Source organism: Bidens hawaiensis, unplaced genomic scaffold, assembly GCF_021521415.1.
Source record: "Bidens hawaiensis isolate Kalapana, Puna unplaced genomic scaffold, B.hawaiensis_p1.1 tig00000458_1, whole genome shotgun sequence".
Classification (NCBI taxonomy): Eukaryota; Viridiplantae; Streptophyta; class Magnoliopsida; order Asterales; family Asteraceae; genus Bidens; species Bidens hawaiensis.
The window spans coordinates 4643869-4655889 of NW_027491030.1; the positions used below are offsets into that span (position 1 = coordinate 4643869).

The window sequence follows — 12021 nt, forward strand, 5'->3', positions numbered from 1 at the left end:
TGTTTGAGAGATTCGGGAGATGGCATGCGGGCTATTGCTTGAACCTTGTCTGGGTTAGCTTTAAAGCCCGTGCCTGTAACAATTACTCCGAGAAACTTCCCTTCCTCCATCCCGAAGGAGCACTTTGCTGGGTTAAGTTTCATGTTGATACTTCTCAGTGTTTCAAAAGTTCCTCGATATCCCTCAACATTTGATCCTCTTCAGTGCTTTTGATTACCAGATCGTCCATATAGACTTCAAGATTCCGACCTATTTGTCCTTTGAAGGCCTGATCCATCAGTCGTTGATATGTGGCTCTCGCATTTTTTAACCCGAAAGGCATCATTCTGTAACAGAATGTTCCCTTGTCAGTGCGGAATGTTGTCTTGTCCTCATTACCAGCTGCCATATGGATTTGATGATAGCCCTTGTAGGCATCGAGGAAGCACTTGAACTTAAATGGGGCTACAACATCTACTTTCAAACCGATCTCCGGAAGTGGGTAACAATCTTTCGGACATGCTTTGTTTAAATCTTTATAATCTATACACATTCTCCACGTTCCGTTGCTTTTTGGAACGATCACTGGGTTGGCTACCCATGTTTGGTATTTGATTTCTCTTATAATCCCAGCATGAAGAAGATCTTGTACTTGTTCATTCATGGCCTTCGTTTGTTCCGGGCCCATTTTTCTCTTCTTCTATACGATTGGGGTGATTAATGGATTCACCTTCAACTTGTGTTCTGAAATGCTCCGCGGGACACCGGTCATGTCCGCAGGCTGCCATGCAAAAATGTCGATGTTTTTGATCAATAACTGCTTTAGAAAGGTTCGGACGATTTCAGAGATGGACGGACCAATTATTACAGTTTGGTCCGGAAACTTTTTATTGAGGATCCATTTCTCTGGCTCAGTCCTCTGAGCCTGTCTTAGGACCTTGCTTGGTCTTGAGCTTTCTGTTGCAAAACAATGCCGATTTACGTGAATTATCGCCACACCGGTGCGAGTCGGAACTCCTACCGCACCATGTTCCGTGGACGGGTGGGCATTGAAATCTCCAATCGCCTCTCGTCCCAAAATAATGTCATGCTTGGAAGTTGCTGGTAAGACCAAAAATTCTACTTCTTCAGTTCTCGAACGTACTCCGTCGCTTAATGTGACCAGGAAAGTGATAACACCGCGCATGTGCATTATCTCTCCTCCGAAACCATAGACGGGAGCATGGATTGGCTGTAGTCTTTCTTTGTCTTCATCGTCCAACTGTTCGAAACACTGTTCGTACATAATGTCGGACGTGCTGCCTGTGTCGAAGAATACATATTGTGACCGGTAGTGACCAAATTCGACAGTAATTATCAGTGGGTTTTTATTACACGGACCGCCTTTGATCCGAGGAAAGATCACCGGTTCACTCTTCCATTCTTCGTCCTCATAATCCCTCCTCTTTCCTTTACCTGAATGTCCCCCTTGAATCATGTGGATATTCAGATCCTTGATTTGCCTTTTAGCTGGGCCCTGGTTATCCTTTGCGGGAGGTTTGCCAGTCCCTGCTCGTACGCCCTTAACCAAATGTTCGAGTTTACCATTTTTAACTGCTGCTTCAATTTCTGTTCGGAGGGCCACACACTCATTCGTGTTATGTCCAACATCATTATGATATGAGCAATGTTTTTTAGTATCAAGGAATGACTTCCTTGGTATTGGTTGAGGCTTCCGGAAAGTCAAATTCTCGGTTGTGAGAATTTCTGAGGGAGTTTTTGATAACTGAGTCCAACTGTTGGTGGAACGAGCTGAAAAATTACGTTTACCCTTGTTGCCGATCAAAGATCTTGCATCAAAAGGTTTAGGTGTTTCTGCACTTGGCTGAAGTCTTGACCATATTGGTCCCTTAGCTTGTCTGTTTGGTCTCGGAGTTTGGAATTCGACCCTTGGAGACTGCTTTTGACTGCCGGAACTTAGAGTTTTTCAGTTCTTGCAAACAACTTTGATGCCTTCATGATTTCATCCCATGACTCAGGTATTCCGTCCCTTCCTGTTAAGGTACAGATCAAGGCATCGCTGTGGACGTTTTTACAAAATGCTCCGCGTAGCATGTCTTTACTTACTCCTCCGATATTAAGGCTCTCGTTAGTAAATCGAGTAATGAAGTCCTCAATAGACTCGTTATTTCGCCTTGTAACATCTAATATCTCCGAAGGGTCACGAGTATGTTTCTTTTGTTGACTAAAATGTTGGGAGAATTTTGCTATGAAATCATTCCAGCTTTTGATTTGTCCAGCAGGCAGTTTCTCAAACCACTCTCTCGCAGCTCCCGTGAGCGTGAGTGCGAACATGTGGCACCAGTACGGAAGAGTCCAACCGCTGACTCCCCCGACTGCCACAAATCTCAACAAAGATCGCTAGGATCTGTCATTCCATTATATGTTACAACAGATGTTGGAATCTTCGCGTTTACTGGAAATGAAGCCTGTGCGATACTTGGAATAAATTTCGACTTCTCTGCAAAAGATTCCGGACGGTATGGTTTCGAAAAATCATGTTCAGCATTGCTGTGATATTCCGCATGACGGACAACTGGTCGCGGGTAGCTAGTTCCTCCGTAAGAAGGAAGACGACTATCCCCGCTATAAAAACTACCATCCGGCCGAAAAGATGAGTCGTACCCGTCCAGTTCGTCCTCATATGATGGCACCCGCATATCTATGCTGGGACGAGGACGTAACCTTCGGGTTTCGCTCATGTTTCGCTCTGGTGGCAAAATGTATTGGATGTGGCTTCCCCTTATGGGAGGAGAAATTGATCTCCTGGGAGGCTCATCGTATGTCAAGGTACGGCCATGGAAACGCTCATTCCGGACCCGACGTTCATACTCTGCTTTTAAACTTTCTTGCTGAACACGAAGCCACTCATCCGGAGACAAAGTTTCTTCGGTTCTGAGATTATGACGGTGAGCTCTTCTTAGATTAGAGTCACCAGAGTCTTCTTCTAAACCTAAATCTGACTGAGTTCTTGGAATACATTCTAGGTTCTTTATATTAGAACCTCCTGGGGTTGTGATATACCCCAAGTCAATAGTCGGTGTAACAACGTTTCTGGTGTCCGCCGGAGTGACGTCCTCCTGTTGAGCAAACAACCCCCGGAGCCGTTGAACCACCCAAGGTAAAACCTCCAGGGTTCATGGCATCAGTTTGTGTAGCAGGAGGTGTAATTCGATTAAACACAGATGTTGCTCCTTCACGTGTTTCAAGGTTCAGATCACGTGAAGGTTGTGTTTGATTCTCCGTCGGCCCTTTAGGTAACTGAGCCATATCGTAAAGAGAACGGAAAAATTTTTTGCTGTTCTAACACAAGCACGGATGGCGTCAATGAAGAAACATGGATCTACTCCTCACTGATGGGTCCTAGATCCGATGAATCCACAGAGTAGTATACGGTTAACTTTCAATACGATATGAACACAATTTCCAAAGTCCAATGACGTGAATCCTGCAAAACAGAACACCGTGAGCTCGTTACGGGAAGGATGAGGTGGGGGGTCTTCCCGTAACCACCCTCCAGCGTGAGAATAAGTACAGTCCTGATAAGAAGATAAAATACTTAAGTAAATTGAGAGAGTACAGTGATTGTGAATGAATACCTTATGATGATCGAGAGGGTATTTATAGCCGAAGGATGTGGGAAGGTGATTGGGCCAGCTGTTCCTTAAGAATATGCCTGTATAACCGTCTGGACACATGTCCCTATGTGATAGGTTCAACCTATACGTTGCATGTGTATGTATAACAACCTGGACACATGTCTCTTTATATTTGGTTATCGGGGGAATATTGGCCATGTGCACAGTTATAACGACCTTTCCAGATGTCATCACGCATTACCCAAGAAAGCATCTTGGTAAATCTTCTAGAAGGTGACAGCTGTCCCGGAGCATTACCTCGTGGCCATTTACGCTGAAGGTTATTCCTTCTTGCGGATGACTTCTGAGGGTGCTATGATGCTTCCGCATGTGTTATGAGAGTGTTTCTTCCTCAATTGATTATGCGGATAGTTTATATGTCCCGTGGGTGCCTTATGAGGGACTTCTGATTGACCCGCGGGCCTTATTTTAGGGTATTTATGTCTTTTTGGTACCCTACCTCTATACATGCCTAACCCATTTAAAAGACACGTCGTGGTTGGGTTGTGACCTGTTTAGTTAAACCAGACGATCTACTAATCCGTTTAACACATTTTAAACAACTCATCAATGTGATTAACATGTTTAAAAGTTTGTTATTACTCATTAACCCATTTGACACGTTTAGATAAATGGGTTAAACCAGGGCCGTCTTCGAGAATTCCTTAAAATTTTAGGGCTCGTGACGAGCATAAAAAAGGCCTCTGAAATCACGTTTTTAATTATGTGATAAGTAAGCTAACAACTTTAATGGTTGGGTTGCATTTTCAAAGCCCAATACGAACCAAAGCAAAAATAAATAATTGGGTTGCATTTTCAAAGCCCTATACGAACCAAAGCAAAAATAAATAATAATAATAATAATAAGTTACTAAAATGGCCCATAGAAAACACAAAAAGAAAGTTTTTTCTATAAAAATAAAAATGCAACCAATGGGAATGAACCTATGACCTTTTATTCCAAAGACTACCAATATTTCTATTGCAACAAGGAGTCATTTTGTAAACTTATGTTTTAAATTAATATTATATATAAAAAATATTTATCTTTTTTTTTAATGATTATGGGCTTTTGGGAGAATGAGCCAGGGTCCGTCGACCTCCTTGACCCTCTTTGGGTCGGGCGTGGGTTAAACAGGTCGTGTTCAGGTTACACGATTTGACATAAACAAAAATATGGGTCATGCTTGGGTTAAACATTTCAACCGTCAACCCATAACCCGTCAACCAGACACGATTGACACACCTAAATATACCATATTTGACCCGTTTGACCCACTCAGCCGAATGATCAAGCGGGTCAAATATCACCCAATATGTGTTCAAAATGCATAAATGATAAAACCTCCAATATCATATATTTCATAAACTAGATTATCATTGTAATGCTACAAACCTGAATATGTGCTTGCATCAAAGTCCTCAAATCCATATTATTTTTGGCATCAAAAAACAACCGCGAAATCAACAAACTGCAACACAAAGTTCCATCATCCTGACTCATTTTCTCTTTACAATCTGCACTCGTTTTCTCTTCACCGACATCATTAACTTTCTTTTCGGTTTGAGAAGCCTTTAACGACCCGACAACCACATTTTCACCAATCTTTTTATCTTCTCTCACACTTCTAAAATTCTTTTTGTAATTTTTTTCAAAAAGTGTCGAACTTTTGACGACGAACCATCTACTTTAATCGATTTATCCCCTATATCTACATTAAAACCTATGGATGGTAAATGAAGGGTATTCTACATTTAATGATGCCAAATATGTTTGAAACTCTGCGCGTAAATTGTGAAACCATATAATTTTTTCGTTGTCGTCACATGAAGCGAGTCGTAAAGATTTACACCATGATTCTTTTTCACATGATGTCTCAAAATACATGTAGAATAATTTGCTTCCATGATATATTACTGATGATTTGTTCTCCACTTTCACAGGGTATTTTTCGCCCTGCACAAAATTAAGAAAATATTTATAAGAAAATTTAGTCACAAATTTACATTGCTGCAAAACGGTAAACTTGAAATGGGTCGGGTTGACCCGAAACACTTTATGTTTGAAAATTTCATATTTTGAATAACAATGTTATAGTTTATGCTTCAAAACTATATGTACAAAATTTTCATATTTTAACTACAAAATTGGTATTTATTTCAATAAAAAATGAACATCTTCGATAAAAATGTTAACAGTCTATGCTTCCAAATAGGGGTGTGCAAGAAACCGAAACAAAATCCGACGGTTTGGTTTTATGTTTCTATAAAAACCAAACATGCGGTTCGGTTTTGGTTTTGCGTGTAATAAAAACCGAAAAAACCGAACCGAATTTCTAGATTTTTATTTTTTATTATTTTACTCCTAAGTAATTTATAAGAATTTAATAAATACGTAACTCATATATTTTTTGGCAAAATGTATAGAAGTCAATTAGTTAATTATTAACCAAAATATTTTATACATAGATTCATTATCTCCGGCCAACTTTTTTCGGCCTTAAATTTTCAAGCTCAAGTGCTAAAAAACCAAAAAAAAAAAAAAAACCAAACCAAACGGTAACCGAAACGAAAACCGAAAAAACCGAAACTGAACTGTTTCAAAGATCCAAAAACCAAAGTTTTGGTTTCTGGTTTGGTTTTAGCCCAAAACCGCACAGAACTGCACCACACACACCCCTAACGGGCCACTTAACATGTGTCCTTTTAGCTATTTTTTATACGAAATACCTGTTTTACCCTTAAGAAAGTAACAATCATAATACAAACATTGTGGCAAAGAACACATAACAAACCATTTTCTGGATGCTAGATTTGCAGCAGAAACAGCTTCAACAACACATCCAGATAGACAAACTTGTGTGTGGGTCCCATCTGCTTCTGTAATAATAAGTGATTTATCTTTGATGCTTGCATGTTTCTTGAAAGGTGTCACATCAAAGATCTCAAGTTTTCTTTTTTGTTGAGATTGTGAAGTCTTTGGGATCTTTTCCTTTTCTAATATCCAAACCCATCCCTAAAAACACAAGAAAATTTTTAAGTAATCGAATAGAGTCTTGTTCATGTTTGTTCGTTAAGTTTTTATTGGAAAAACGAAGGGTTAACGAACACCTAACCGAACGAAATTTCTTGTTTCGTTTGGTTCGTTAAGGAAATGAATTTGTTCGTGAATGGTTCACGAACACAAATGAACGCAAACAATGTTTTATTTGATTTGGTTAACCGAGAATGGACAATGTCAACGCAAACAATGTTCACACTGGCTATTTGTGTTTTTTTTTAAATTTATTTTCATATGTTAATTTTACGTATATATTAACCACATAATTCTCATATATTTTTTTTGCTTTATAGTTAATAATTCTGCTTAAATCTATATAATATGATTAGAAAACTACTAAAAATATTACAAACCTTTAATGAACAAATATAAACAAACGAACAAAAATGGACATAAACGAACATCAGGCTGTAAACGAATAGAACGAACACGAAAAAGGTCTTGTTCGTGTTCGTTCGTTAAGGAAATAATGTGTTCACGAGCGGTTCACGAACACTTACCGAACGAGATTTTATGTTCGTGTTCGTTCATTAAGGAAATGAATGTGTTCACGAACACAGCGAACACACATAAAATCAACAAGCCTAGAGATTGAGACCGACGTATTCATCAATGTGAATAATGAAAGCCTATAAACGAATCGAACAAACACAAAAAGGGCATATTCGTGTTCGTTCATTTAACTTTAAACGAATACGAACACTTAATCGAACAAATATTTATGTTCCTTTTTTCGTTTATTTAAAAAAAACATTCGTGTTCGTTTATATTCATTTGTTTATAATCTAAGGGAACATAACTGAACAAAGATAAACGAACATAAATGAATATAGATGAACAAATGTAAGTGAACACAACAAACATAATCGCACATAAATGAAAACACTTAAATGGACACAAATTAAAAAAATATAAAACCTTCAATTAGATGACTCATCCAGATAATAATTAATTATTTTATATTAATAAATAAACGAACATAAATAAACAGACATAAACAAACATAAATAAACGAACGTTCATGAACATAAATGAACGAACGAAACATGTGGTCATGTTCGCTCGTTTAATTAAACGGACACAAATTTTTTGTTCGTGTTCGTTCGTTTAATAAATAAACGAACATAAACGAACTTTCCGCCGAACGCTTCACGAACAGTTTACCGAACGTTCAGTTCGTTTACAGGCCTAAACGAACACATTATTAAATACTTGCAAACACAATTGAACATGTCTGTGTTCATTCATTTATTTAACCTAACGAAATTCCTTGTTGATGTTCGTTCATTTGCTAGAAAAACCAATGCAAACGAACTTCCCACCGAACAATTCACAAACAGTTCACCGAACGCTCGGCGAACACAAACAACGTTTTGTTTCATTTGGCTAACCGTGAATCGTCAGTGACAACGGTTCACACCGGCTACCAAGTTTGTGTTCATTTTGGTTTTAACAACATTTTCACATGTTAATCTTACACATAAATTAAAAACCTTTAATGAACAAACACAAACAAACATTAACAAAGATAAACAGACGTAAATGTACACATCATCAAACGTTTGTGAAAACAATCTCCGTTCATTTTCGTAAATTTAATCGAAAACGAAACTTTTTGTTCATGTTCATTAATTTATTATCATTTATTACACGAATGAACATAAACAAACTTCCAGCACGGCAAAATTAAAACAAAAACGTAGAAAATTAACCTGTTTATTAAGGGAAGGATATTGGAGTTCATCTTTTATAGATTTAGCAACCTTAAACTCTTGTTCTTCTTCTTTCTCTCCCAACTTTTTAATCAAGAACAATACACCCGCGATTTCGACACCGATAACCACCAATGCACCAATAATGAATCCTACAAACAATGCAACAGCCACCATACTTTCACGTATGCATGATCACATGCAACATTAAACAACAAATTGAACGTATTATAAGAATCATTGTTGATCAAATTTAGGAAGATAAGCCGTTAGAATTCAAATCTATGGAGGATGACTTTAACCCCCAAATAATAATACTTTTTGTTATTTTTCCAATCAATTTTCTAACCAGTCTTTTCAAATGGTAAATTTTTAATTTATAAATTACGCATTATTGGATAATGACAAAAATGACCCTTTTTACCAACAAAATTCCTTAACCAACTCTCCTAAACCAAAACAATTCAAAATGGCTAGTTACTTTCTAAACCGTCGGATCCAACATATTAGAACTGACATCCGACGAGTCTATCTAACACCATTCCGTTTTTAAAGCAACCACATCTAGACACGTATACACTTAAACGGTCGTCCATGGATCTATTCCGTGGGGCTTCATATCTATTCCGTCGGGCCTCCATATTTATTCTGTCGGGCTTCATTTCCATGTGTAATATTATTCTGTCGGGCCCGACACAATAGATATGAAGCCCAACGGAATAGATCAATGGCCGACCGTTTAAGTGTATACGTGTCTAGATGTGGTTGGTTCAAAAATGGAAGGGTGTTAGATAGATCTGTCGGATGTTAATTCTTATCTGTTGGATCCGACAATTTAATTAGAAAGTGACAATTTTGGGTATTTTTGGTTTGAGAAGGTTACTCGGGGAATGTTGCTGGTAGAAAGGACCATGCAATACCATGTATATATATAACAAGCTATATGAGTCTTTATACCATTTTAAACATTTACTGTATTTTTTTTTGTGTTGTAAGCTATATGAGTGGCAATATTACTTTTGACATTTTCTAATTTAGTTTTTTGTTTAGTGTTGTATATTAATTTTTTAGTGTCAGATTGTCGGTATTGTATTTGTTTTTTTTAATGCTAATCTTCGGCTAGCGGTTAGGGATGACAATGGAACCCGAACCCGATGGGAATACCCGAAACCCGACATAATTGGGACGGTAATACCCGTCTCATTAGGGTATGGGACGGGTTTGGGATTAGTTTTAAAATTACTCGCGGGTCTGGGACGGGTTTGGGATTTCTAATATACCCGATTACCCGACCCGATTACCCGGTAACGTTGTCCCATTTACCTGATTATATACCCGACACACACACACACACACACATATATATATAATTAAAAGAATGGTATAGTATATTCTAAATATACGATAATAATATCAATCCATTAAAGAATGTTTGACCTTTCATCTACCATCTTTCATTGGAAGTTCTAAATGATAATTACAAAATACAAAATCTCCTTGGCCGCCCAACTCCTCAACATTCGTTACTATTGATGGTTTTACGGTGTGAAATAAGTTCAATATTCCAACAACTCACATGTCAAGTTTTGACTAAGATAATAATTTTTGGTAATGTTTATGGTTATCATTCTTTGTAATCTATTAGTGATATTTTGTTAAAAACCCAATAGAAACCCGACGAGTTTTGCGTCGGGTATACCCGAAGGTATTTTTAATAAATAAATGGGAAACCCGAAACCCGATGGGTATCCCCGAAACCCGACGGGTAATTACCCGATAAATATCCGACGGGTCTGGGACATGGTTTTATAATCGGGTCCGGGTCTGGGAATACCTAGACCCGTCCCAGACCCGACCCATTGCCATCCCTACTAGCGGTTATGCGATTAGGACTTCATTTGAATTAGCTAGTGAATCTATGTACTGTTTTAGTACACCTTGTTTATAATTGTTATGATGTTCATGACTCGCTAATTTATTTCGTTTACCTCATGCTAGCCACTCGTTTAGAGAAACATATTAAAAGAGTTGTGTTAGGGTTACGTAGTTTTAAGTGTGTACGGTTAAGTTTGATGTTTTGGACACAAATAAAATATGAATGTTCATCAATTTTAGTCGGTTAACCCATTACAATTGCAATTGCACAACTGGACCATAAAAGCCAAATCTTTTGAATACAATTCTGAATTCTGTATTGGGAAATTAAATTAACCGAATACAATCTTTTGCTATTCAAAAGGGGTTGTGGCGCAGCTTGTTGCCCTCTTACCTGCCACTTCATTGTAAATCGCTTGGTTGTTTTTAATGAAAAAGAAAGCTATTAATATCTTTGAATACAAACATTCAATTGAAACTTAAATTTGAGTATGATCAGAATGTATTTTGTTGCATATAATAGTAAAAAGTGACAAATATTTTGCCTTAAATGATAAAAACAATATTAAACTTTGCAAATAAAACAACATAGGTTTGAAGTTTGAACCATGACAAATGGATCATGATCAGGCATTCCTTCTGGCTTGTCTTCGCACGGTGAAAAAATTGATCCCAAGCAGCTTTCCAAGGTTGTGCTTGTTTGCAAAGTCATCACTTTTGAAGGAAACTCGAGTTGGAAGCTAGCGCTTCAATCTCGTTGAGCATTGATGCTTGCTTGTACAAAAGCATTATGAAACGATGGACTCCGAATTGGGGGTTAGCAACTTCATATGTCACATATTCTGTGCCTGCATATACACACGGACACTTGTAAGAAACGGAAGACGTTTAAAATCGTTTAGATACAACTTGCTTACCTTGAGCGGATGACGTCCCGCCTTGTATGTCTGTCACAATCCTGAAACACAAAATAAAATATGACTTCACTTATAACACAAAATAAATAAATAAATAAATAAACAAATAATTAAATAAAAATAAAAAAACAAAATAGAGTGAGAGACGAGCCATGATACGACTTCACGCATTGATGGCTCATTCGGGTTGGGCGCATCAGGGTTGACCATTACCGGTGTGTACAAGGCATCATGCTCTCCACCTATGTGAACCATTGGGGTAATTTGAGCTGTGGTCAAACTACGTTCAATGCAGGTAACCAACAAGCGGTTACCATAGTACACGGTCATACTGACCGTAGGTTCAAACGGGTCCACAAAATCTCCAACGACTTCTCCCATAACGTTAAGATACGCTCTTGGATTCACCATCAGTATTGTGTTTGTATGTCTATTAGTAATTAGTTAATTAAGATTCAAGCCTTGCTATATATATAGAGTGGGCTTAGAAAGTGACTAGTCTTGACAAGTACTTATAACATGATACTAGAAATCACATGTTGTACACCATATGTTTTTGTGTGTGTGGGTGGGTGGGTGGGGGGGGGGGGGGGGGAAGCATGAGCCAATATATGATGTTGACTGAAATACGTACATTCAACCCATAATCACCTTTTTTTAATATATTTTACATGATTTAGGCCTTCTTTATGGCAAAAGTTTACCTTTACAAAACATGCAACACATGCGTTAGCACGCTAAAACATACATGATACCGGTATTGAAGGAAAAAAATAAGGAAATACCGGTACCGTATCAAT

General features: G+C 37.9%; 1 protein-coding gene and 1 pseudogene across 1 annotated transcript; both read right to left on the reverse strand.

The window, feature by feature from the left end:
• Positions 1 to 679: 679 nt before the first annotated feature.
• LOC143625956 (uncharacterized) lies at positions 680 to 2313 on the reverse strand. The gene is made up of 2 exons (XM_077096170.1): positions 2086 to 2313; positions 680 to 1915 (listed from the first exon to the last, which is right to left on the reverse strand). The coding sequence occupies exons 1-2, from the start codon at positions 2311 to 2313 to the stop codon at positions 680 to 682; spliced, it is 1464 nt and encodes a 487-aa protein (XP_076952285.1).
• An 8617-nt stretch (positions 2314 to 10930) lies between these two features.
• Positions 10931 to 11632, reverse strand: LOC143625966 (protein MOTHER of FT and TFL1 pseudogene; annotated as a pseudogene).
• Positions 11633 to 12021: the final 389 nt, after the last annotated feature.